The sequence below is a fragment of the Crocuta crocuta genome, unplaced genomic scaffold (assembly GCF_008692635.1).
Source record: "Crocuta crocuta isolate KB4526 unplaced genomic scaffold, BGI_CrCroc_1.0 scaffold36, whole genome shotgun sequence".
In the NCBI taxonomy this organism is placed as follows: domain Eukaryota; kingdom Metazoa; phylum Chordata; class Mammalia; order Carnivora; family Hyaenidae; genus Crocuta; species Crocuta crocuta.
In genome coordinates this window covers 19,814,477-19,841,419 of record NW_027532203.1, presented here as the reverse complement: position 1 = coordinate 19,841,419, position 26,943 = coordinate 19,814,477, and the positions used below count along the sequence as shown (strand labels likewise).

The 26,943-nt window shown below is 44.4% G+C and overlaps 1 protein-coding gene across 1 annotated transcript in view; it reads left to right on the top strand.

Annotated features, from left to right (window-relative positions):
- SETBP1 (SET binding protein 1) overlaps positions 1-26,943 on the top strand; it is a 366,730-nt gene that overhangs the window by 11,727 nt on the left and 328,060 nt on the right. Inside the window, 1 exon segment of the mRNA XM_077777651.1 lies at positions 7,806-8,462. Within this exon segment, the coding sequence (XP_077633777.1) occupies positions 7,977-8,462 (486 nt within the window). The 5' untranslated portion in view covers positions 7,806-7,976.

The following is a 26,943-nucleotide window of genomic DNA, read 5'->3' as shown; positions in this document are numbered from 1 at the left end:
GGAGGAGGTGATCTATGAACAGGAAGGTAACATCCAGGTATGTGGTATTAAAAAGCCACTGAGTCTGACCTTCATTCTTCACTGTAAACCACTGGTGTGTTTGCAGGGTTAGAGAGCCATGGTAACAGGCTGTATTTGCCCTCACTGATTGAGAGCTGGGTAAGGGTTGGGTCACTTGATCAATTTATCAGAGTTTATGGTGCATTTATTCTGGATGTATCTGCAGCAGGAAGGATTTCAGGGGCAGATCACTCAGAGTCATGGGCACCTGAGTCAAATGGCGCTTGGTGGCCTTTGACACATTCTCTTATTCAGCATTTCCTCAGTGAATGATTTGGAGTGTTGCTCCATGGATCAGGAGCTGTGCCAGACTCTGGGGATTCCATGCTGAGCCAAATAGACTAGCTTTTACCCTCAGGGGCTTACTGTCTAGTGCAGGAGGAGGCGGGATGAGAGTTGCACTCAAGAGTGGCACATTTATTTATAAAATATAATAAATGCTAGTGAAGAAAACCTCTGTGCTATTAAGGCACAAAATAGGGAGTCCTGATGTGGTTGTGAAGCTCAGGGAAGTGCCATTTGACCTGGGCCTGAGTAATGAAGAGGCAGTAACTCAATGGGGCTGGAGGAGGATCCTAGGTTCATGCCAAGTCTCTCAAATGGGAAAGGCCACTTCTGACTCCCCGCCTAAATACCTTAGGTGACATAAAGAAAGATGAACACTGAATCACCTCCAAAACCAGTCAGACCATGTATGGCTTAAATTCTCTTAAAAGAACTTGAGAAGAGCTTCTCATAGGATTAGGCCAGTGAACCTAGGTTAACATACATTAGCTTCCCTATCTGTAGTTTGGTAGGATCACACGCCATCCTTTTATACCCTTTGTCTTCTAAGATCAGAAACTCCTAATTTCTGTCAGAAATTAGGCAGTCATCCGGTCTACTGCATGGGCAACTTTAATAAGACAAGTGAAGATGGTTTCCTCCCTACCATCATTATATATATTGTCAAAGTACGGCTTTCAAAAACCAAATGGAAAAGCCTGTAGGAGGGAGGTTTGGGAGGGGTGAAAGCAGGGCATTGACTTCTGGACAGAGATGGCTCCTCAAGTCTAGCTCTGAGGTAAACATAAAGAGCCTTGTCACAGTGCATATTGGGGATTTCAGCTCTTCAGAATTTCAAAAAAATCTGGCAGAAGAAGCCCTCATAGTCTAGCAAAACAGTAGTAGGTAGATGTTTACCATCAGTGGTGTTGTAGTAAATGCTTAACACCCTGTTCTCCAGATTTATTTTTAAGCCATTATTTGTGAAGTTTGCTAATTTCTGTGGTGTAAACACTCCTACGATAGCCAACTTTCAAACTACCAGCCTGACCCCATTGAGTGTGGAGTTGGGAAGAGAGACACAGGATAGGCTCTCAGGAGCCCCTTGAGGCTGGTGTCAGCACACCGCCATTACTGTTCAAGAGAAACTGAGATGATGAGATCACTGATAACAGCAGTAGCGCTGAGATGAGGATTTGACTGCCTTCCAGGTGGACTGAAGGTAGAGTCAAAAGCTGCCTGGTGTTTTTTCTGTAGGTCAACACTACCCGGTACAACTCCCTCCTCCTTTACAGCATGAGCAAAGAAAAAGAACCAACGGGAGGCCTTAGAGAGAAAAACACCCAGGAAGGTAAAGGGAACAGTATCATGAAAATTATTTACTATGACTGCAAAATAAGAATTTCAGGAAGCTGCCAGATATCTGGAACAGGAAGAAGCATGACTGCTGGTGGGATAGGAGCACAAAGTCACAGCGAGGGAGTGTGCAGAGGTGAAAAACAGCTGAAAGGACAATGCATGAAGTAAAGAAAGCCTGCAGGGATCCAAGTTGTCTAATAGCAGAATTAAAGATCCACAATAGAGACTAAGGGAACACAGAAAATAGAATTAAGTTGGTATCATGGAGGGTAGTTTGGGGTTTGCTCTCCCACTATGCAAAATCAAGAAATAAAAACAATGAGCGAGAAAATGAGGGAAATGAAGGACAGAGATGTGAGTGCTAAAGTGAGGATTATGGGAAAAACTGAGAAGCCAGAACCAGTGAGTAGAAAAAATAGTTAAAGAGGTATTATTGCAGGGGATGTTCCTGTCTCTAGATCGAAAAGGCTCATTGTGTTGCAGGAAAAATAAAAGGAGAGGGATCCACACTATACTCATTTTGTCATTCATAAAATTCTAATACAATGAAGGGAAAATCTTCAACTATAACAGCATAAAACAAGTTGCCTACAAAGGAAACAAACCGGGTTGGCCTCCATTTTCTCTTCTGTCATTTCAAATGTTAGAAGACAGTCTAGAGAGTTTTGAGGGGTAATGTTTTCTGGTCTGAAACCTACACTTTTATAGGTAAAGATGGAAGAAGTGACTTATGGGGATTTGCAGGACCCAGAGCCGAGGTGGGGCTTGGAGGGTGGGGTGCAGGGAAACGTTCTGGGAGAGTGGGGGAAGATCAGGAACAAGGCGAGGACTCTTGCTATATTTGTGATTGTTTGCCTCTAAGACCATATGGGGTGCATGTTTTTAAAAAAAATTTTTTTATAAAGAGCATGTGCGGTTCTATTAAAAAAAAGATAATAGTCAAAATCTAATAAGGTAAATCAGGAAGGCATTCGTTCCATCTTGCTGGTGATACACTGAGGCTAAAAGAGGGCTTATGTCTACTTGACAGAACTAGGCCTGGAATCCACGTGTTTTGACTTCTGTTAAATATGCCGAGGGCTCTGCCAGCTCCACCATAATATTTTCTCTTTGGAAGGGAATAGTCCAGCTGATGATGGCCTGCATGTGGGTGGTGCGGTGGGAGCAGAGCAGATGGGAGAGGTGGGTGATGTTGGGAAACCCAGGCTGTGTTGGATTGTTCATTTATTAATTCAGTCAACCAACATTTCTTGAGCGTCCATTATGTGTTGGGCTCTGTGCTAGGCATTGGGACTGCGTGCATGAATAAAATGCAACCTTTGTGTATTCAGAGACTCAGAATACTGGTGTAAGGGAGAAATACCTTTAAACACAGAGTAGTCATGCTCATTGGTGAAGGAGGTAGGAGTAAGTACATACATCAGGCAAAGCCTAAGCCCGTCAGAATCATCTGGAGGGCTTGGGAAAAGCCAGAGGGCTGGACCCCACCCCTCCTGGAGCCCTGATTCAATAGGTGGAGCTCAAGAATTTGCATTTATGGAGCTAAACTCTGGGATTAGCAAGAGTTCCCCAAGGGTTCAGAGTTAGGAAAAATTCTTCCATCTTGCAGATTTGAAGGGTAGAGAGGATGCTTTCCTTGGGACTCATTTGGGTTCTTAGACACATCTAGCCACCCAGGATTCCCTTGTTCCCTCAGAGAAATAATTCTGAAGGTCCACACTATCTAATGTGGAGTGTTCCTATAGATCTGTGGCTGTGCAGGGTAAAATTGGAGTCTTGAGTCTGGAAGAGACCGTCTTCCATTCATTGCTGAGATAAGTGTGGAATAAAGGACTCAAAGTGGCCTAACAGTCACTGTGAACGGCAGAGCCATGAGTCGAGGGCAGGTTCCCAGACTTCTCCGCCAGCGTTCTTTCCAAGTACATCACTACCCTTCTTGTCCCTGTGTTTCCGTGGGACCTGCTGGGAAGTTATTTCCTAAGCAAGTTTTATTACTCCTATGCCCTGCCACCAGGTCTTGCAGGAAGCCACCGAAGGGTTAACTTTATTTGGACTCGGAGCCTGAGCCAAGTACAGAGTGTCCATTGTGCACCCGCCCCCTCTGGAGGAGTCGCTGACTGCTGGAATGTGACAAGGCAAAAGGTTTTCACCTTGCGTTGGCTTCTCTCCTCTGTGAGTGCACGAGTGGGTGCGTGTGCTCAGGCTCACATGTTGGCAGGGGTACGCCACAAGAGAACTCTCAGTTGTCTCCCAGGCTCACCAAAAAAGTGAACGGTGAATTTGGGGTGGCAGGTACGTGCTGGGAGAAGGGGAAAGGAGAACAACAGCTTTGTGTGCGGGGAAGTAAACAGACAGGTTGGGTTTCTTTGCTCTTCACTTTTGAAAGCCTCTTTAGTTTTTTAAGGTGAGGGGTGCATGTGGACATGGGGGGCTAGATTATAATCCTTAGCATAGACAGTGAATTTGTCAGAGGGTGCTTAGGCCGGCAAAGCTGCAGTTGGAGTAGTTGGAACCGCACAAGACTTCGAATAGCTGTCAGGGGCCTAATTCATTTTCATTCAGAAAGAACTTGAAGCCCTTCAAGTGCTCCATCCTGCACTGGGTGCTGAAGTGAATGTAAGGGTTGTACAACCACAGTCAGTCTTAGCCTGAGACTGAATTGCGATTGAGTAAGGAAAAGAAGATTTGTGTGCTCCAAACAGCAAGAAGACCATGCAGGACTACTATTTAGTGGCAAGCTACACAGCTGGGTGCAGTGTGAGTCAGGCCAGGGAGTGAGTGCTGCAGTCCAGGGTTTATAAAATGTTGCCATGGAGAAGCGAAGGCTTGGGCATGACCTTGAACTATGGGAAGGTTGGGATCTGTGTGTTTGTTCATTCCTTCACACAACAAACACTTGGAGAGGACCAACTGTATGCCAGTCATTGCATGGGCCGGTGGAAGGGGATGTAAGAAATGATTCTATAAAAATACCAAGGTGGGAAGAATTCTGTGTTTGTAATGCCACAGTAGAGACTGGTTTGATTTGAACAGGGAATGCAAGTTGGTGGCTAATGAACCCTAAGACTGGATTCTTAAAGTGAGACTGGTACAGAAAGTCTGGAAGTGATGTGTTCCTGGACATTGGGATGATTTGAAACTGCATTACTGTTTGATCTCTGTTATTTATCATGTCATACTCAGACTGCCCTGTTCGGGTCCTCATGCAAGAAGAATTGAATTTCAGCTGAGCCTCCTTATGGTCCCCCTGCCTCTAATATCAGGTTCCATTAATTCACCCCTTATGCTACATGCCAGAATTATCTTCCTAATGCATAGCTTTGATAGTACCCCTTTCCTACTGACATCCCTTAAATGGCTTTCCATTACCTGTAAGATAAAATCCAGCTCATTAGCATAGCATTCAAGGGTGTCCTGTCATCTGGTTGTAACCTTTTATCTCCAGCTTTACCTCTCACCAGTCCCCATTTTGTGCCACATCTCCCAGTCAAGCATCACCTCTCTCTTTCTTGAGCATGACCCTCCTGCAGGCTCCTGCCCCAGGCTGCCCTGCGTGCTTCTCTATGTCTGCCATGGTTTTCTTATTCCCACTCCACCTGTTGAAGCCCCTGAGGGTCAAAGCCATATTCTGTGCCCTCTTTGAAGCCTTCCTGTATAGTTTCCCGTCTATTTCTCTGTACCTCACCGAAGTGGGAAACGTTTTCTCTTCCCTTTGTTTCTCTTCTTTACTATAGGACATATAAATATCTACTCTGTTTTAGTTATTTTCCAAATCTCTCTTCAAGAATGTCAGCTCTTTGAAGAAAGAGATTGTATTTCAGTTGTTATCTTAGGATCTTGACTGGAAGAGCACTGATAAATACATTGTTGAATTTTCATTTTTTTGTGGACTTCTCACAACTTGAGTTTTAAGTTTTGGAATGTTGTCTTTGACATCAATTAATTCGTGATTTATACCATTAAATATAAGGAATTCTGAAGGAAATTTTTTAAGGGGAGAGATTTTCTTAATAATATACCATTTCACACTACTATGCATCCCTCTGAATAGTAGTGTGTTCACTTCTTTTATCACAGCATAGAACCTGCAATAGACATTCAAAGGTCCAGTTAGATGTAGTTTAGTTTAGGAACATTTAATGGAGAACTCACTTTTTGCCCTGACATGAGAATAACTTCAGAGTTATTGAACGTCACATTGAAGATTCCTGCCACAGGAAGCAAACCACTGAACACTACTGCCACATGAAAACATGGCTTGCAGTTTGGATGGACCTGGGGTACATGCTGAGAAAGATCTACTGGACAATTGCTGCTTGACACACAGGGACACATTCTAAGGCATCCTGATGTCTCTTCCCCAGCTAGTATGGTACCTGACACCAGTGAGAGGCCTCAATGAATGTTGACTTTTTAAAAATTATATAAAGTTTTAGGGAGGTAGACAGATCAGTCTAGATGACACAAATAATCTTACAAGTAAAAGAAACTTCAAGTGTCACCTGGTCTAACTGCCCTCCCCTGCCGTTAAGTGGGGACTTTGCCCCTTCTGTGGTGGCTGCTCAGTCTTCATGTGACAGATTCAGTGAAGACGCTCTTCTCTTCCAGAAATGCTGTGCGCCTTGGGTTTTCCCCTTAGAGGAAGCAGTTGTAAATGTGTCTTTCTGCAGGGCTGAGCCGTTTCCAGGAGCCAAGTATGCGCCTGGGCTTCTCTGGGGAGCAGAGAATGGCTGCCTTGCTGGCCAGCTTCCTCACACGATGTCAGCCGAAAATGTACTGATTCCAGAGGGAGAAAAGACATGCCCGGTCTCTAGGCTTCACTTTTGGCTGTTCTGAATGTGTCTTCGCAGTTGTTGTTGGGCATTTTCTGGTGGGCACATTTGCTGGTTAATACCTTGAATTGCTGGGCTCCAAGGTGGAAGGTGTGCAGCAGTGTCTTCTGCTGGGAAACCTTAGCCTATTGAGCTATTTAAGGCTTGAGTGTGATCGCACCTACAGCCTAAGGATGGAAGAAGATAATGTCTTGAAATTTTGTGCAGCCCTGGGGCTCTCCGTTTTCTCTTGAGGATGAGCACTGCACTTCCTTCGGGGTCTTGAAGCTGGATATAATGGGATATACAGTGAATAAGGGTGTGGAATGGTTTAGCTGATCCTATGATGGTCTGAAGAGAACCTGACTGATGTTTCTGGTTTCCTCTGGGAGGAAGGCAGAATCAAAGACCCTGGGGGCAGGGGGCGGGGAGAACCATTCCTGACACTTCCAAAAGTCTGTGAAATTCTCCCTCTCTCTTTTTCCCTTTTTTGTTGTCCTGTAGACAGAATGCCACTTTATTTAAGGACCAGAAAGGGAATTAAAGCTGTCTCAAATGGCTATTTTTATCTAAATAATTGATAATGATTAAATATCTTTTGTGTGAACAGAAACATTTTTAGCCATTGTTTTGCATTAATCACAGCATTAGAAGAGATTTTCCGCTGAACTCTTTATTTTTTCCTCTTGCAAGCCTGCATCTAAGCTTTGCATTTGTTTTAAGAAATAAAGCTAATTTTGTGTAATTGAAATAATTTACCATGGAAGATGAGAAAGAAAGAATGGTCAGGAGGTTAGCTAAATGTCCTTCCAACCAGATGATGGAGAGCGGCTCAGGGGTTGTGTGGAGCTTTGCAAACTGTTCTTCACATGTCAGAGGGAAGTGGTGCAAGAAGCCAGCCAAACGCGGTTCCCACAGACCTACCTCAACACTTTAGACTTCCCTTTCATCATGGTTGGTTTTGATGGTGACTCAGCTAGCTGTGTGGCTGCAGTATAAGAAACTTGTAGCTTTATATTGAACTGGAGGACTAGCTGCTCATATCTTTATTCTTGGGCCCATAACTAGAAAAAGTAACTATTCAGTGAAGGGCTGTGTGTGTGTGTGTGTGTGTGTGTGTGTGTGTGTTTAATATTATCCAGTATAATCCAATTGGGGGATGTGCATGTTCTGGTTTGGTTTTTTTTTTTCCCATCTTTTTTTTTTCTCTGATGCCATAGATTAGGGAGAAGGGGCTTCTAGAACTTACACTGAGTTACTTTTGAGGTCATTTTCCTTCCTGCCATGACTAATTATCACTCTGCTTCTCAGTTGCAGATCTGACCTCTTCTGAACACTTGGCCGTGTCTCCATTCCCGGGACTCTGAACCCAGCAGCTGGACCACTTTGTCCTTAGGATTTGGGGTGTCCTTGTTTCTCACCTTTCCCTTTCTCCCTCTTCCCTCCCACCTCCTGAGAACTCCTGAAGACTGTAGGATTGTCATGGAGTCCAGGGAAATCTTAAGCAGCTCCCGGCAAAGGGGGGATGAGTCGGAATTCCTTCCTGTCTCTTCGGCCAAGCCCCCGACTGCTCCCGGCTGTGCAGGAGAATCTTTGCTCTCCACTCCAGGACCTGGGAAGGGGATCCCAGTGGGCGGAGAACGCATGGAGCCAGAGGAGGAGGATGAACTGGGCTCAGGGCAGGATGTGGATTCCAACTCAAATGCGGACAGTGAGAAATGGGTTGCAGGAGATGGCCTGGAAGAACAGGAATTTTCTATCAAGGAGGCGAACTTTACAGAGGGGAGTCTGAAGCTGAAGATTCAGACCACCAAGCGGGCTAAGAAACCCCCAAAGAATCTGGAGAACTATATATGCCCACCTGAGATCAAGATCACCATTAAGCAGTCTGGCGACCAGAAGGTGTCCCGTGCTGGGAAAAATAGCAAAGCCACGAAGGAGGAGGAAAGAAGCCACTCCAAAAAGAAGGTAGGGAACCCTGTTTTGTAGGGGTTTTTTTGTTAGTTCATTTTTGCCATCTCCCCCCACCTCAACTCTTAAAGGTCTGTTTGATTATTACTTATTTATTTCGGAATTATCAGTCTCTTTGATGGAATAACTTAACACCTTCCCGAAGAAATGCCTCTGATATCTTGTATAGTGTCTAATTTATTATTATATCTTCTACCTACATGAAAATCAATAGCTACTAGAATTATAATTCTGGAACATTTCTGTATATTATGTAGCAGCCACTTGGGTGGGTCAGACCTGACTAAGCTGTGACAAAATAAGAGTGGGATTTGGAGAATTTTGGTCAATCAGAAGAGTCAAGAATGTTTATAACCTTCTTTTGGTTTCAATTACCATTGTTAAGTCTTTCTAAAGTAGGCAAGTCATTCACTGGACTAAAGAAACCATCTTCATAGTAATTTAGGCCATTAGAAGCAAGAGATCATTGTTTTGAAAGCCAGTGGTGAGCCCTGGAGCTCAAACTGGAGAAAGAGGAAGGTATGGATGACTGACCTGAATCTTTGTCTAACACATCACAGAGTTTTTAAAATTGGGTATTGACTGAACTTGGTTGTCATTTTCCTCCTTAAGGTCTAACAGGTGGAAAACAGCTCTCTAGGTGTTTGGAGGTATTAGTTGATTAGGAATGAATGGGTCCAGGTTTCATTGTAATTATATCACAGGGGGTTACAGTGACTTCCCTTCTTGGGAGGAGTATGGCACTCAGCTGTGATAGCAGAGGATTGCCCTAGTCTTGAAAGTGTTTGTCTCTAAAACTCTCTGTGGCTTGTAAATGCCTCTGAAAGGAGCCCTCTTGCTGACAGAGGTTTTGGGTTCTGGGTGGTAGGAGTTCATCAGAGTCTTTGTAACTTTCCCCCACATCTTATTTACTTGGGCTCTAGACATGATGCATTAGCTAAAAATAGCACAAATAAATGACTCTCCATGATGGCTCAGAGATAATCTGTAGTATTTCTGTTACTAGTGGTTTTTGAGCTTCTCAGTAGTCATTTTCAGTAGAACTGCTAGGAATCATGTTGTTTCTTTGGTGTAGGGCCTGTGTCCTCCCTCACACTAAGTGTTTGGGCTGATATGTTGAATTTAAAATCCAAAGACCTGGATGAGGGAAGATTTTTTGGTGTGATCAGGGCTTTCTGGTTTGCTCAGGCTATCCCAGTATTTTTTATCTATTAAAAAAAATTTCAATGTTTTTTATTTATTTCTGAGAGAGAGGGAGACACTGTGAGCAGGGGAGGGTCAGAGAGAGAGGGAGATACAGAATTCGAAGCAGACTCCAGGCTCTGAGCTAGCTGTCAATATAGAGCCTGACGCGGGGCTCGAATCCATGAACTGTGAGATCATGACCTGAGCTGAAGTAGACGCTTAACCCACTGAGCCACTCAGGTGCCCCTAGACTATCCCAGTTTTAAAACCAAAAGTCTTGTGGCCACATACCCCTTCAGTTGTGGGCAAGCCAGCACAGTTGGTCATCTTATTTTAACATTTGGAATACAAAATAATATTTAGAAGTTGGCTTGTTTTCACAGAGCACAGAGGTTGTGCTTTCCCTCCCCTGTCCCCATTACAAGTTGCAGTGATTTTTAGGGTCTCTGTCATAAAACCAAAGATTACCTACATGCTTTTAGAAATGTTTGAAATTCTTGCCAGAAAAGGGAACAGCTCAAATTAGGATCCACTTAGAAAGTGACACTTTGCATTGAAGTTGGGTCTCTTCAGCTTTGAAAATGAGTATCTTTGTGGCCATGGAGATGGCCAGTTCTTTGTGCATTGTTGGATTTTTGTGTGGGTGGGCAGTCTTGAAAATTGTGGTAACTGTTTTCCCTACATCCCCATCACTGCCAGGATTTTAGCAACAGCCCACAGTTTGGGGTGCGCAAACCCAAGTTCATTACCCTAGAAAGAGCCACGTTGTCCTGATCAGTTATGACTTTCCATAAAGCCACAACGGTGTTCCCAAAGATAGCCCTCTGTCTCTTGGAATGCCCCAGAATAAAACTCTGGAATTTGTGACATGGGGATGATTTAGAAGCTACAGTGTGCAGTAGACTTCCATTCTCATATCTGAAATTCTCAGGCTGGTCATCCTCGACCAAAAAGCTGGATGTCCTTTTTGTGCTTTATCAGAAAGAGAGGTGAAATCGCTTCTCCCAATGTGTGACATCCCAAGTAAGTGTTTCTAAGTCTCAGAAATTGGAAAGGAGGGAAAGGGAGAGGAAGTACTAAAATTCAGCTCACAGTGTTGCATTATGCTAACACTGTAATGGGAGGATCTACAAAAATTTTAAATTGTTAGGAGCTTGCTTCATACTCTTCTTCTCCATCCATCCTACTTTATTTATGACTGGAGTGGTTACTTTCCAGAAATGAATGAATAAAGTTATCAGTACTTAGTCTTAATCACTTGATAGATGATGGAAACATTCTCTGATCTCTATTGGATGAGAATGTTAACTCTGTAACTCTCCAGAATTTCTGTTGTTTTGAAAAGAGGGAGTTAGTAAAAGCTGAAGTTGAGGTGGAGAGGTAGAAACCTTGCTTGCTGTTTCAGGACCATGAACTTGCAGAATTTACTTATTTGTAGGAATGTGAAACATGCGATCAGTAACTTGGGATGGGGGAAAGGATGAGGATGGCATACGGTAAGCAACAGATCAATGTCTGACTCTGTAATCCAGTCTTCTGGGTCTTTTTTTAAAAAGCAAACTCTGCCCCCTGCGTGGGGCTCAAACTTATCACTCTGAAACCAAGAGTCACATGCTCTACTTGACTGACCAGCCAGGTGCCCTGCCCCACTTNATGAGTCAAGCCACTCATTGGAGAAGTGTGCATGCAGTGGCCCCTGGGACTCAGGTCCTAGACTGGGAGTTAGGAGGGAAGCTCTGTTGAGCTGATCCTTGAGTTGGTAGAGATTCAGGTGACTTGGGGGTCACCTGAATATATATGCTAGCTTAGAGCAGGGGTTGGTAAACTGTAGTGTGTGGGGCCAAATCTTGTTCCTTTCCTGTTTTTATACAGTCCACAAGCAAAGAATGGTTGGAAAAAAATCAAACAAAGAATAATATTTTGTAACATGTGAAAATTATATGAAATTCAAATTTCAGTGTCCATAAATACAGTTTTATTGGAACAGAGCCACATCCATTTGTTTACATTTTGTCTATGACTGCTTTTGCATGAAGACGGCAGAGTGGAGTGGTTGTGACAGAGACTGTATGTCCCACAAAGCTTAAACTATGTACTATCTGGCCCTTTCCAAAAGGGAAAAACATTATGTATATATACATACGTGTGTGTGTGTGTGTGTGTGTGTGTGTGTATGTAATTTATTTATTGCCAAGCCTTGTTTTAGGGATAAGGACATACAGTTCCAGGATAACAAGGATTTTGCTTTCTTTTGTTATTAAGGATTGAGCCTTCAAACTTGGAGGCTGGGGGAAATTGGGTGTTACATTATTATGTACTTTTTTTTCCCTCTTTTTTTGCAGACGAATTAATTTTGTTCAAGTCATTGTTTGACAGCCTTAGGCAACGACAACTTATATTGGATCCCAAATGATTTTCTTTTTCATTGATATTTGTAAAAAGAACACTCTTTAGGATAATGATAGCATTCCTTACATATCAGAGCTAAGATTTTGCTAGGCTAACTGTATTTCAGCATGTTCTACTACTTTGGGGTGAAGATGTTTATGTGTGACATCCTCAAGGGCTTTATTCCAAGATTCAACCCTAATACCAACCCTCCAAACTGGAGAGGCATTATAAATATTGAGGTAACATGGCCTTCAAAGTGGTGGGATGGTAGGAGGGACCCATGAAGATACTCTCTCACTGGCTCAAGGATGCATGGACTCTTTCTAACCAAGGGATAGGTCACCCCTCTTCCATATGAAATTAGGATGGCAATGAAATGTTATATGGCAGTGGGTTTCTGACGAATGAATTTATGTGAGGTGTAAGAGTAGCATTTGGTAAGAAGTAGAGGCTGAGAAGAGAATTCTGAACATATTTCAGGGCCTCAGAACTGCCCTGTGGATGGACCTGCTTTGCAGATTATCTCAATAAAGACAACTTACTCTTTACCATGGTCTGGCACTGTTGCATATTAGACTTACTCAGCAAGTGATGAAATAACATAAACTTCATGTAGTTTCCTTCTAGGTCACTCAATCAAAATGAAGAACATAAGATGGAGTTTCTAGAAGCAAATTCAAGTACAGCACATGAGCATAGAATGTTCCAACAGTGACAAGTCTTTGAGAGGCTCACAGCTGGGCAGAGCTTAGCATCTCTCCTCTTTCCTGAGGACTTTTCATGAGAATCAGGGACTCCTATCCAGGTTCAACAGGATGAGAAGGATAGGGGACTTTTACCCAAGCTCTGTTCAGTGACCCAGGCTAGGAGATATGGGGTGGCAATCTGCACCAACTGGCTTGGTGGCTATGGATCTGGAGTATAACCTTGCTGAAGCCCTAGTTTTTTTATCTGCCAAATAGAGATGATAATTTCCATATGATATAACTCAATGGAAGATTTTAGGAAAAATGGGTAATTTACAGAGCACACATCATGATAAACAGTTTGGATTTGTGGCAGGCCCTGTGCTAGCTGTTTTACATGTATTTACCTTCACTATTAGTCCTTTTAACAGTCGTGCCAGGCAGATATTACTTATTCACAGACGAGGAAATTGAGGCTCATTTGCTTCAGAAAAGCACTAACAGAAATGTCCAGGGCTGGTCTTTGAAGCCAGTTCTTCTATACTCCAAAGCTAATGCTGTATTCCAGTTCTGAAGTGGTCATACTCTGAAAGACTTGCTGGAAGGTAAAGATTCTAAGCACTGGAACATTTCCTCTATACCTTCCAACATCAGTTAGGGTGACAAGGTCATAATCTGGTATATTGCCCTTAATTCTAAGTGTTCCGGATTGTTTGAGGGAAAATCAAAGCCTCATGAGTTAAAGTCTTATTCTTTCCTTTGTTGTGCTCATGAATTTTTATTTGCCTTTGATTAAAATACAACTTCTATTTTATTTCTTTGGATTTAGAGTTCCCTTTTCCCAGCTTCATCAAGAGAATGTGTTTCTTCCAATAGCAAGGACTTCAACCTCACATTCATCACGTGCCTGCCATGGTCCTGGAACCATGCTCAGGGTTTGTTCTTGACAATCCCACTTACACCATCTTTATGTGTCTATGGAAAGCCTCTACTATTCTGCTCTGAACACTCCTGACCCTCTCTTAGGAAGTTCAGTGGGTCATGCATTCATTTACTCATTCTTTAAATAGTGCCTTCTTCGTGCCAAACACTCAAAGTATGGATGTAGATGGGAAGTGAGGTTAGCATCGCATTGCAGGGAATGGTGAATGTCAAATAAATAAATGGGTTTACATTTAATTCTGTAAGTAATGGGAATGCTCAGTGGGCTTTGAACTGGAAAAAGGGAAGGTTTAGGGGCCCAGGGAATATAATGAAAGTGATGTAGGGCAGAGAAACTTAAAAGGAGAGCCTTTAGGTAATACAGCTGTCAGTGATGAGGTCTGTACTAGGGTTCTTCATTTTTCCATGGGGTGTTAAGGTGCACATTTCTCTCTTGACTCTCTGTGGTTGTGGCAGTTTGGTATATCAGATAGTTGGGAGGGGGTGTTGGGCAGAGGAAAAAGGTAACTCAGAATGCCTGATATCTGACTGCTGTGCTCATCTCCTCCACTCTGGTGGTGGCCCTGGGCATCCAGCAGAGAGCCTTCCACTTCGTTGTGGCTAGGGTGTCCTTCCTTTGCCATCATTTTGCTCAGAGGCCTCTCTGGTCACTCCTAAATGCACCACTTAACTGTGGGTTTGCCCTGTCTTCTGAAGGTGAGAATGTGGTGTTTTCAACTCCTGAGGGTATGAACTTCTTCCCTCTATAACACCCTCAACCTGATAGGAGAGCAGCTCTTGCCAGCTTTTCTTTGCAAGAGGCTGAATTTCCCCTTTTATTTAATTTTATGTTTTCTTGCTATAGACTTTTTTTTAAAAAGCAGCACATTCCTATTTATTCATCAGTGTGCCTGAAAATTCTGTTTCCTGGTAGGTTTCTTTCTCCCTTGTTATTTTGTAGCTAAAGCTGTATGAAGGGTGGTAAATGACCTTCTCCACAAAGTATTTGTCTTCATGGAGCAACAAGTAACACTTGACATTTGGAGCTGAAGGTGTAAGGGACAGAACATTGGACTTGGGGACGGGAGCCCTGGGCACTAGCTCTGTCTCTGTCACTAATAATTTCAGCAAGATTGCTTTACCTTCCTGGATCGCAGTTTCTGCATGTTAAAAACAAAACAAAACAAAAAACAAAAAAAGATGAACTAAAAACAGCTTCTGATACCTGCAGCCTTATGTCTGTTCTAAAAACTGGAAACTTTAAGAGCCATTCTGCTAGATGGGGCAAGTCTTTCTTTAACAAAACTAATTACTATAAACAAAAATTTTGACCTCTCTTTGGACCCACTGTTCCATCATCAGATTATTTCCTTTCTGCCCCAGTGTCAAAAGGCCCACAATTGTAGGAGCAAGTGTCAGAGTTGAATTTAAAAAGTGGCGAGATTTATCAAACTCGTGTTCCATGACAATATTCTGAGAAAGTTTGGCTCTTCCTTCCCTTCTTGTATTTTTTTCTTCTTCTGTATTTTGGATTCTCTAGGGGTTTAACATACCATGCTGGCTCTTTTCCTCTTGGTTTTGCTATTCCCTTGGTAGTCAGTTTAACTTTGGACTTCTCCAAGGAACATTTTTGGTGAACTCCATACTATTGAAGATACCCTGGCAGAGTAATGAAGCAGAGAATCTGTGTTCTGTTCTGACGGAGAGCCCTTCATTCCCTGAAGTGAGGAATAAGAAACCTGTTAGCAAGAGTCCATGCCCTGGGAGTGGATTGGAAGTCAGATCCCCTGTATTCTGGGCTGGGTTCTCATTGTCTTTACAGGAAGAGAACTGGGGTTCTGTTATCACCTCAGGCACATTACTTAACCTCCTGAGACTGTGTCCTGATTGTGTGAAAATCAGGGATAATAGCAGCACCTCCTTGTTAGTGTCTTGAGGGGATAGAAGGCCTGTGGACACTTAGCACAGCCCCTCGCTCAGTGTGCATTACTCTGATTACTGTGCTAGCATCCAGCGTATTTGGGCCACCCACAGGACCATCCTCCATGCAGGTACAGCTGACCCACAGTGACTCGCAGTGGTGATGGGCTCCTGGGGGGTGTGGGTTGTCTCAGAAGCCTCGGTTTCTCTAGGCTGATTCTGCTTTCGTATTGCTACAGGCTGTGTTGAATTGTGTTAGTGGCTGGCAGTGCCACTGTCTCATTTCTGATGCCTGCACATGCATCAACTAGTATCACTGGTGGGATTCTTTCTTTCTTTCTTTCTTTCTTTCTTTCTTTCTTTCTTTCTTTCTTTCTTTCTTTCTTTCTTTCTCTTTCTCTCTTTCTCTCTTTCTTTTCTTTCTTTCTTTCTTTCTTTTGGTGGTGGTGAGGATTGCTGTGGGGATTTATTTAGAGATGGTTCAAAGGTCTTTTATCTCTGTGGTCATTTATCTACCAAACCAGAATTGCTGCTGAGCTCAAAGCTTGACTCAAAATGAAAGTGTTAAAGCAGTGTCATAAGAACGACCAATTGGGGTTCAGTGGGTGCTGCCTTCTCTCCTGGTCATGCTGTCAGTGTTTGCAGAATCTCCCTCCTCTCCATCATTGCAATTTCACATCCTCAAAAAGTTCTCTCAGAGCTGCGTTTCCGGTTGATCTTCCACGGCATGGCCTTTTTAAAAAATTTTTAATAAAAGGTGAGAGAAACAATCCCTTTGGCTCTGCTCTATCCCCTCCTTTGATTCTTCTGATTCCTGCAACTTTAAGTTCAAACGTCCTGCCTTCAAAGCACTGCCATGCAGGATGTCCCAGGACATTCCAGGATGACCCCCGCCTGCCTTGCTTGTGTGTGAGACTCGAGTGGCTTTGGTCAGGAAGTCATTGGGCCTGGTGAGGGCATAGGCCAAGAGCAAAGGGATGTAGCAGTGCGGTTCTCAGACTCTGGGTCCCAGGCCTTGGTTCAGTCTCCTGACTACATTATGTATAGAAAACAGCACGAGCCAATGAAGTGTTGTGGGCTGGGGTGTTGCTTATTGATAATAAGCTAAAAATTCAGTGTTATAATTTGCACATGGCCTAACTGCTTTGAGGAAGGGGTTTCAACTTTGATGGTCTTCAGGATGACCTGATTTAGAAGGTGGCCATGGAGGCTCTGGGAACCACCCCATCCTCCCCAAAGAAGAACTAGTGGCCAGAGGAATAGGCTGCTGAGAGGCAGTGGGGAGGGCAAAAATTTGGTGGAGCCAGGTCCCCGGGAGGCATACAGACAGACACAGCATGCAAATAGTCACGTGGTCTCCTAGTTGCACCCAGCATGTGCAGGAGTCTGAATTATATGTCCTGGCTGGTAAAGCAGTGAGCTCTGTGCAGGCTGAGGCTACTGTCTGAGCATACATGTCAGAACATGGCAATCAGAGCTCTGCATTGTGGGCAGGTTTGGACTACAGAACTTCGAGGAGTCCTTCTAGCTTTCCATGGTATTCCAGGGGATCTTGTCCCGTGAAGGAGAGGGGCCTCCTTGTATACCTTGAGTATGCATTTCTCTCTGAAGTCCCAGGTTTTTTTTTTTTTGTTTGTTTGTTTTTTTTCTTTCCTTCCTGCCTACCCCTCCCTCCCCGAGCCAACTTCCCTCACCTCCCCACCAGCCTGTGACCTCATCAGGGGAAACAATGGAGGCCTTTATTTACTCTGAGAAGTCCAGGCAGTTCCCATCTTGCTACCTGGCCTGTGAGACCATTTGATAATCATCATTAGTATCAAATGCAGGTTACTTTAGTGTATTTTCTAGACCTTGTTTATTGTGTTTTTCCCCAGACCTTCTTCTTTGCCTCCCACGAGTTTCTAGCCAGCTTCACAGTGGGGGATCAGAAGTAGGGAAGGAGGAGGAAATTCTTGAAGGGAGACAAACCGACAGCAGTCAGACAGACTGACCTCAAGGTGTGCAGCCATGCCTTGCCAATAAGAAGTATTCATTTGCAAATATGAATGTGCCCAAGAGTATGGGCAGATTTTTATGCTGGGCCAGTTGGTTCATTGGCTTAGTGTTGTGAATGAGAACACAACTCAGGAATTGCAGAGTTTTTCCCAACAGACCCCCAGAGAACCACCCTAAGGGAGTTGTTTCTTTTCTTTTTTTTTTTCAAATAGTTTATTGTCAAATTAGTTTCCACATAACACCCAGTGCTCATCCCCACATGTGCCCTCCTCCATGCCCATCCCCCCTCCTCCCCACATCCATCAATCCTCAGTTTTTGTCAGCATTCAAGAGTCTCTCATGGTTTGCCTCTCTAAGGGAGTTGTTTCTTATGGCTTCTTATAGTAGTACAGCTAAAGGGAATCTATTTTTAACATATAATAGGAATTTCTATGTTTCCATCCCTGTCTTTTTTAGAGAGCAAGGAGGTGAAAACCAATGTATTTGGGTGTGTGGCTCTTCCTTGTACCATTAGGCCCCTAACGTCCCTGTCTTCCCACTGGATTGCTGACATTGAATGGGTGGCAGGTTAACATGATGCTGACGTTTGGATGCTGGTGGGTCATGGAAGAAATAAAGATTGGGAGATCCAGATCTGAGACTAGGGGTTAAATCCATTGAGGACATAGGCAGGAATTTGGCACCAGCTCAGGGAACAGGGGAAGGCCGACCACAGCAGTTATAGGTCAGAAGGAAAGAAGAGGTCCACAGTTGGGTCACACTTCCAAATCGTGGAATTGACTGAAAGTTTGAATATTTCCTTTAGCACCGCTACTGAACAAACAAAAGATACTTTCCAAAATCCCTCATGGACAGTTATCCGTTATTTGGCAGCTGCTCAGTGGCCCTTGGGGAAGAGGCTTGGTACCTCTTGAGGCAGCCCTGGGTATAGGAGAACTCTTGTTTTATGTTGCACTAAAGTCATTCGTTTAAAACTCAAATATTTCCAGTTCCTGAAACTGTTCCTTGGAGTCCATGGTTTCCTGGTTCCAAACTACCTTGGTTCCTATGCTATGGATGCTGGTTTGTCATTGTTTCTCCTAAAAGGCAAAGATAAGGAGGTGGGTACTCACAAAACAGAGTACAGGACCCAGGACTGGAAGGTGGTCTGGCCTTACACAACACCAGGGGATTGTGACCTCCTCTGCTCTAAGCACACTACTTCTACTAACAGGACCCTGGGCTGTCTCAGCTTTTTGGCAGCCTCAGATTGTTGGTGTACATTGAATTCAAGGTCAAGGAAACTCTCCAATTTAATTTCACCTTATGCTACTCTTGCTGGTCTAAATGATCACATCCTACGTTCAGTGGGATTTTTTGGACCAAAATTCAGGTGTTTGCATTATCCTTATTCTCCTATCTTCGTGCAGAGTTCTAGGCAGATATGTGAATCACTGTTAGACAGTCTTGTCTGGGTCTGCGGACTACACAGAAGGCATAGAAGTAAGGCAACTTTGAAATGTAGGTGGCTATCTCACTCAGAATGCCCCTTCCATGCTTTCTTTGGTGGGGTATCTCTAGATGTCTCCACCATCTGTGAACATGCTTTCTCGTTTACAGAATAGCCTTCTTGTTTCTAATGGAAAGGGTTGTTAAGTGTGCTGTCAAAAGGGTATTTTCTTCTCAGTTACTGCATAAGCTCTCTGAGGACAGGTGTTATATCTTTTAATATAACATTCACTTATTTTATTTCCCCAGCCTGGATGTTAAACAAGTTCATGTTAGCTCTGTGCCAATGAAGATAATTCTATGGAAGACACTCTTTTCTACCAAATCACCTTCTCCCTAGTTAGCCCTGTGTATTTTGCATTGGTTCCTTAGAAACATCTTAAATCATGGGGCACCTGGGTGGCTCAATCGGTTAAATGTCCGGCTTTGGCTCAGGTCATGATCTTACAGTTTGTGGGTTTGAACCCTGCATCGGGCTCTGTACTGACAGCCAGCTTAGAGCTTGGAGGCTGTTTCAGATTCTGTGTCTCCCTCTCTCTCTGACCCTCCCCTGCTCACACTGTCTCTCTCTCTCTCTCTCAGAAATAAATAATTTTTTTAAAAAATTAAAAAAAAGAAACACTTTAAATCTTTTATCATGCTGCCTATTTTTGTGCACTCATCCAGATACACCACAGCAGAGCTGAGATGTCTAAATTCTATGTGAATCTACAGAATTGTATGTAAGTGCTGTGTGGGGTATAGAAAGACAGTTATTAGAAAGAATTAATCTCAGGGCATTTAGGGGAAAAGCCCAGGACAGTACGTATAACCAACTGTCAAAATACGTGTTCCAGATAGTGCAGAGTATGAAAAATTGGTAGCAACCATCACACCTGCCCAGCACCCTTACAAAGTGTTCACTTCCGCCCAACTGTTGCTTCTTTCCAGTTTGTTCCTTAGAATAGTTCAGTGTAGTAGCTTTTGTTCTTTCCTGTTTTAGAGACTGAGGAAGGGGCTTGGAAAGCTTTTAAATGGCTTGCCTTGAAGTTACAGGTAATTATGGGGTGGGGGTGAGGGGACCCTCACACTCTCCTCCGGCCCTCAGGTCTCATGGTTTCCAGCAGCAGGAAGCGATCATTGAAAGATGCACTGTGGCGGGTCCTGCTGAGACAGCCTCCAGGAGAGAATCACTGAGTCTTGTGCCATCCCCCTGCTTGCTCCTGCTGCACAGCCGTGGACTGGCTGTGGGTGAACCTGGGCATTGTGGCATCTTCCCAGAGACTGACAGCCGCTTTATCCACTGCCCACAGTCGTCTCCCCACTGAAAGACACTCATCAGGGCACCCCAGCAGTGAGTTGGTGGTAGACAGTGATGGCTGGCAACACAGCACAGGACTATGGGATAATAGGCTCACTGTGACTTAATCTAGAAGTTATTTACAATGTTCTCTAAAGTGTCCTGGTTCAGACCGAAAGTGCGGGATTCACAAAGAGCCCCTCCCAAACAGGACACCAGGAGCACCGTCTGGTCTGAGAAACACAAGGGGGGTGGCTACCCCACGCCAGGGATTCTGGGTCCGAACCCCTGTTCCGCCTTTAGTGAATGAATCCTTGTTTCCTCATATTTAAAAAGGGATTAATACTGTCTCTTCCTTTCGCATCACTTTGAAGATAATCTGAACAAATGGTTCTGAAATGTTAAAAGTGCAGTGGAAATATGAGGTGCTCTTCTGTGCAACTGCCCTGTAGTCAATTTCTAACAAACTATAGTCTCTAATTAAACTTTTTCCATGGCTTCCTCCAATATCCCCTCAGCGCCTGGCGTCTTTCTTCCCCTGCTTTGAATAAAGGCCCCAGACGTGGCTGTGATGAACAGCAGCTGCGGGTTGGAAGCGGTCAGCAGCCTCGTCCAGATACCCGCCACATGGTGTAATTGCCCTTTGTGAAATTCCGGGGTGAGAGGTCAGCCCTCTTTGCCCATCTTTGTCACTTCTCAGTCATCTGTATCCTGGTGGCAGTTGTGTAATCCCAGTATCCTTCCCCTACCCGCTCCCCCCACCCCCTTCTCCTGGAGCCCAGGAAAAAACCATCTGCTGAGTTGGCTTTCAGAAGATTTTTTTTTTAAATACCAATTTCCCTTTGTTCCGAGGCAACCTCCAATCAGAGCTGGGGTCTGCTGGGTTTGGCGAAAGGCTGGTATTGTGTTTCGTGCTCCCGGAGGAAAGGTTGTCCACTTGCTTTTCTTTTTGATTCGATTCCCTGCCATTCTGCAGCAGAATCAGGGGTTGCAGCTGCCGCTGTCAGCTGTAAATAGGGAACCCCCTTGTTTAAGAACCTACACGTTAATCCTTTGGCAGGGGGAGGGAAAAAAAACAATAACAAAACAGAGAAAAAACATTAAAACCAACGCTAACAAAAGTCTTTCTTCCTGTTTCTGTCTCATCCCCTAAGTCACACAAGATCCTACTAGTTGCTTAACCTCAGAAGAACTTGCTGAGGTTTTCTTAAAGAGTCTTTGGTGTCTAGCCTCTTATGTTTTCTGATTTCTTGCTGGAGAATATGAACTGCCCATTAGAGGCCTAGGAGACCCATCTTTTATGGAAAACCTGAATCACAGAGAAAAGCTGTGCAGGCTGCTTTCCTGGTCATAACGACGTCTACTGTTTTGGTGCTTTGAGTAGCCGGGAACTTTGCCAAGTGTTTGACACATATTGTTTACTAAATCCTCCCCACAATCACAATGGAGATGTTATTACCCCCATTTTCCAGATGTATAAGATGAGGCTCAGAGACCCCCAGTTACTTGCCTCAGGTCTCAGAGTCAGGAAGCTGTTGATCCCAGAGTGCCCACCCTCTGAGCTCCAAGGCAGCAGACCCATGGCTGCTCACACAGTGCTCAGGCAGACTGAACTTAGTGTGGATGTCACAGAGGTCCTCACCTTCAGAGCCTGCCTTTTAGAACCCCTGCAGGTGAGGTGCTTTCTCAATGCTTCCATTTCTCTGCCTGTAAAACTGGAACCACAATAGCTAGATGCCAGAGAACCCAGAGAGAGTTGGGCAAGTCTTGTGAAAGCTTTGTAAGCGCTTCGGTCTCTGAAGCTAGAGCTTGCTTTTATCCTCTTTTTCTATCACATTCCACAAAATGGGTAAAACTCCTCCCGCAGATTTAGGAGATGCTCTGGCCCATCCTCTCGAATTATCCTGCAGCTTTGGGCACTGCCCTCCCTGTACACGCTCCCATCATTGGTCAAGGGTCTTTGCTAGATGTTGGCCCTTTACAAACAAAAGGGTGTTGTGCTCCTTTATGGTGATAAGAAGAGGGGTCAGCAAGTGAGCACATGATGAATTCCATAAATTGGTGAAAATTCATAAAGCAGCATTGAAACATGCCATCTCCTTCCTCTTCTCACTATTGGGCCAGGACTATGACCTAGAGCATGGGGTGGCAGGTGGGGGCCCTCCAGCTTCCCCTAGCATGGAATATAAAATAAATGAGAGAGGGGGGTTAGTTTTTTCTCTTTTGCTTTCTTCTGAGGATATAGAATTTTCCTAGAAACTTAAAATATGTGCATGTGTCTGTATTGATTTTAATATCGTAAAATATATTGTAGGCTCCTATTAATATAGATTATAAGAAATGTAGCAAGTTAACTGACCCATATACTCATCTGGGCTCAGGAAACTAATAGACTCTTGCTCAGCAGCTTACTCTATGAAATGAGGTAATTTTTATTAAATGTTCTCTTCTTTACTTTCCAGTATAGTGCAGGCATGAACACAAATCTCACTGGAAGGAATTAGAGAGAGACAGAAGACCAGGTGAGGGAGGCTGAAAGCCCACAGACTGGGCAAACAGTGGGCCTGAGGTCAAGAGGAATTGTTCCCTTGCTCAGTTCTGCCAGCTCACATGGGCTGCATGCTAGGTTAACCAGGGTCCTTTTCTAGCTTGATTTTACCCAAGGCTGCCCATCCCAGGAGTGTGAGAGCAGGAGAGGCAGGGAGAAGTAGGAAAGGGAAAATGTTGACTTCAGAACAGTGCGTTCTGCTGGATGTGAGAAAGATACCCTAACAAAAGGTCACAGAGTGAAGATGAGAGGAACTTGAGTGCCCCTCTTAATGGTGAGCATCCCACTTAGCGTGCTTTCTTCCTTCTGCACCACTGAGTCATTCACTACTGTACACATTCATCTAACCAAAGATATTCGCACTATTCTGGAAATGTGACTGGGCCTTATTTCTCAAATCTCCAAAGTGGGGTAATGTGTCTGCCTTACTTTCAAGCTCTGTCTACGCAGAGAATGAGATAGAAAAGATTCTCCATAGTATCACCACTAGGACTTCAGAAGGATGCCAAAATTCTCAGAAAATACCTTGTAGTTGACTGGTTCTTTGATTGTTAGGAACAGTTTGTGGCAATTAAAAAGATTCACAAGAAGCACCTTGTGAGATGAGATGTGAGTTGAAGGTGTCCATTCTGGTAGACACATGTGGCTTTATGGTACTGATGTATTTAATCTATGGGATGTCCTTGGGATTGTTAGTGGAGAAAGAAGAGGAAAGAATGGCAAGTTTGGCTGGAAACCTGAAAAATCACATGCCATTCATTTTGGTACAGGGAACAGAATCCAGGAAAAGTAGTGGAGGGGATAGAAGTGGAAAACGCTGGTATATTGGGGCCAATCTGGTGCAAGGGTAGAGGCTACCATGGCCACTCCCAGGGTAGGATGGGAAGGACAGCATCTGGGAGAAGAGGTAAGCAAGGGGATGAAGGGTAGGAATGCTTATGGGCTTTGTTGGCATTTTAAGGTCTGGGGGAAGGGGCTGCCTCTAAAAGGCTGTATTGGTCCAGGTGACCATTGCAGAGGAGGGCTGGAGCAGTGGAGACACTGGGTACTCCTGGAGAAGCCTGGCTTGTGGTCTTGGACCTTCTCAAAATTGTTTAGTGCTTCACCCCAGATACTGGCAGGTTGGTACTGGCGTGGAAGCCAGCACTGATAGCCTTCAAGGGGCAGAAGGGCCAGGCCAGCTGTGCCCCCTCTGCCTCCAGGCAGGAGCAGGTGCTGAACCTCTGGATGCCCGGCTTTCCTTCTGGCCTCATTCCTGAGTGACAGCTGACCTTTGCTCCCTATTTTAGGCCTGTAGCAGATTCTTCTCTGTGTGGGCCTGACTGTAGAGGGCCTGTGGCTGCTTCTGCTCATCTCATTAAAAATTTTTTTTAATGTTTTATTTATTTCTGAGAGAGAGAGAGAGAGAGAGAGAGAGAGAGAGAGATACAGATACAGTGTGAGCAGGGGAGGGTCAGAGAGAGAGGGAGACACAGAATCTGAAACAGGCTCCAGGCTCTGAGCTAGCTGTCAGCACAGAGCACAATGCGGGGCTCGAACCCACAAACTGTAAGATCATGAACTTAGCTGAAGTCGGATGCCTAACCGACTGAGCCACCCAGGCACCCCAACTGCTCATCTCATTTATTGCAGGAAGATAATTGTCAGTCCTTACAGCTTCTCTTTCTCAGAAAGAGGACAGCTCAGCTATGGGGCTCCAGTCTGCAGGCACTGGAGGCAGGGCTTGAAGGGAGGGCATATATTCAAGGTGATGGTCCAGGTCAAATCTATATACATCAGAGAGGGACCCAAAGGCACAAATGTCGTTCTGTCATCATACCTCTCTGAGGAGCTGTGTCTGAGAAATTAGTGCAGTCTGGTGTCTACTAGAGAGAATTCAGTGGTATATGCACATACAAATGTGTGTGTGTTTGTGTGTACAGCTTCTGCAAAGATAGATGTTGCACATGATGTGATAGAGCCATGGCCCAAGAAGCAAGAGGTTAGGTCTCTGAACTTAACCTAAACCCTAAACCTGTTTCCTCATGTGCCTCTTGTTCCTCAGGTACCCATCTTTAAATGAGGTAATGAAGCAAAAGACCCCAAAGTCTTTCTCAACTCTGATATTCCAAGAAATCCCCATATAAATACTGATTCCTATAACTGGGCATTGACACATATAACTAGGAGACGTATTAGTATATAGACAGGATTTTACTTCATCGGCAGTATAATTTTGTGCATAGTTTTTTTAAAAATAGCTGTCTATAAGTATCAAATACATATTTATGTGAGAAAAAGTAGACATATTTAGCCACACCTAATATAAAAGATGACCAGGAATGAAAAAGGAGGGAAGTCACGGGGGCATCCAGACAAGTGAAAGGGTACAGAGCCATTACTCCCGATTTATATGGACTTGTCTGGCCTCTGAAGAAACCTCTGAGCTTCCTATCTTGTTGGGGAGATCCAAGCATGATGCCCATGTTCTCCCAGATGCTGAGGTATGTGCAGAGCCCAGGGAAAGATGGAAGAAGATGGGATGCTTTAATGGACTTTGAAGAAAGCAAAAGACTGAGGCAGGAGGGAAAAGTAAGCTAGGGCATTTCTTGAGCCATTAATGGAAGGCAGAGTGTTCCTGGTACATGTCAGGCTGATTGGCTGGCTGGCAGAGTTTACCTCGAAATTCTGGAATGCAGACAAGCCTTGGAGGGCCAGATTAGGGAGATCTGACTTTTTCCTGAGGGCAAAAAGAAGGAAAATAGAGTTGCCCACTCTGGTGCTGGGAGAATAGGGTGGAGGAGTGTGCGGGGATGGGAGGCCACTTTAGGAAGTTACACTATAGCCTGCACCGGAGGGAAGCAAACCCAGAGGCAGACAAGAAACAGAAGAGAACTGTAGCACCCAATGAGGTGAGGAAGGGCCCTTGGTATTACACTAAGAGGCCCAGAGAGCCATCAGGCAGGTGAAAAGGTGCCGCCTCTAACATTTTGATTCCTGGGACTTCGAGAAGCTTGGTCATTTTCTTAACAATTCATTGATTCATTTTCTGAAGAATTTGTAAGTGTCTTACTGACACTTAGGGAGAGTTGATTGGAAAGTGCTTTGAGAGAAGTGCTGTGCATGAGCACAGGCTCTAGATACAGCCTTCTTGTCCTGGGGTTTTGTTTCCACTAGCAGTGCCCAGCGCGGGAATGCCAAAAGGAAGGCATTCATCAGATCTATCTTCTTGTCCCCTTACAAACACAAGGTTTCCTGTACATCAGGGTCATCGCTCATGGTGTGGGGAGTTTGTATTTCATCTGGAAGGTTCACTGTTTCTGGTCTGTTCTGTTTTCTACTCTGCCTTGCCACTCACTTGTCTGCTACTTTACAGTTCCCCAGCTCGGCACAGGGCTCAGTAAATCTCTTCNGGGTGGTTGTGGGGGCAGGGGGGGGGGGGGGGGGAAGCCAGCATATGTTTGCTTCCACTGTCATCTCTTCTCCAACCCTTTTTAACTGAACTTTAAATGCGACCCACCCATACACAATGTGGAGGAACAAATTGCACTTTTTCTGTGTTAGAAAAGAACGAAAATGCATATGGCCATGATGGGGAATTTCCCCCACCCTCAGAAGATGGAGGAACAGGGCAATGGTGTGAAAGAATGAATTAGTTATGGCAAATCTCGTTAGTGTCCATTGTAAGCAGAGAAGCTAAGCCATCTGTGGCCACTTGCAAAATTGTTCCTTGTTTGTTCAGGCTCCCCACCGAAGCAAATCTTTGTGGCTTCTGATAATTTGCATACTGTCACTTGTTTGCCAACTGGAGGGTGTCTGGACATGTGTATATGAGGGGGCATCTGTGTGGACATGTATGTGTGTGCTGAAAAGAACCCAGTGTTGGTATGCTGCTGTTGAAATAGATGCCCGGGGGGACCGGCTTTGACTGAACTCTGGGCTTAGGAGGAGAGAAAGGAGCCTTGGGAGAGCCTGTTCATATTATTTTTAGACATTTCTAGTCAACATCTTCAACTGCTTTCATGTGCTTCCATCCTGCACTCCTCTCCTGAGTCCCTTGTCCTGATTCCTCTCCCATTTTTGCCT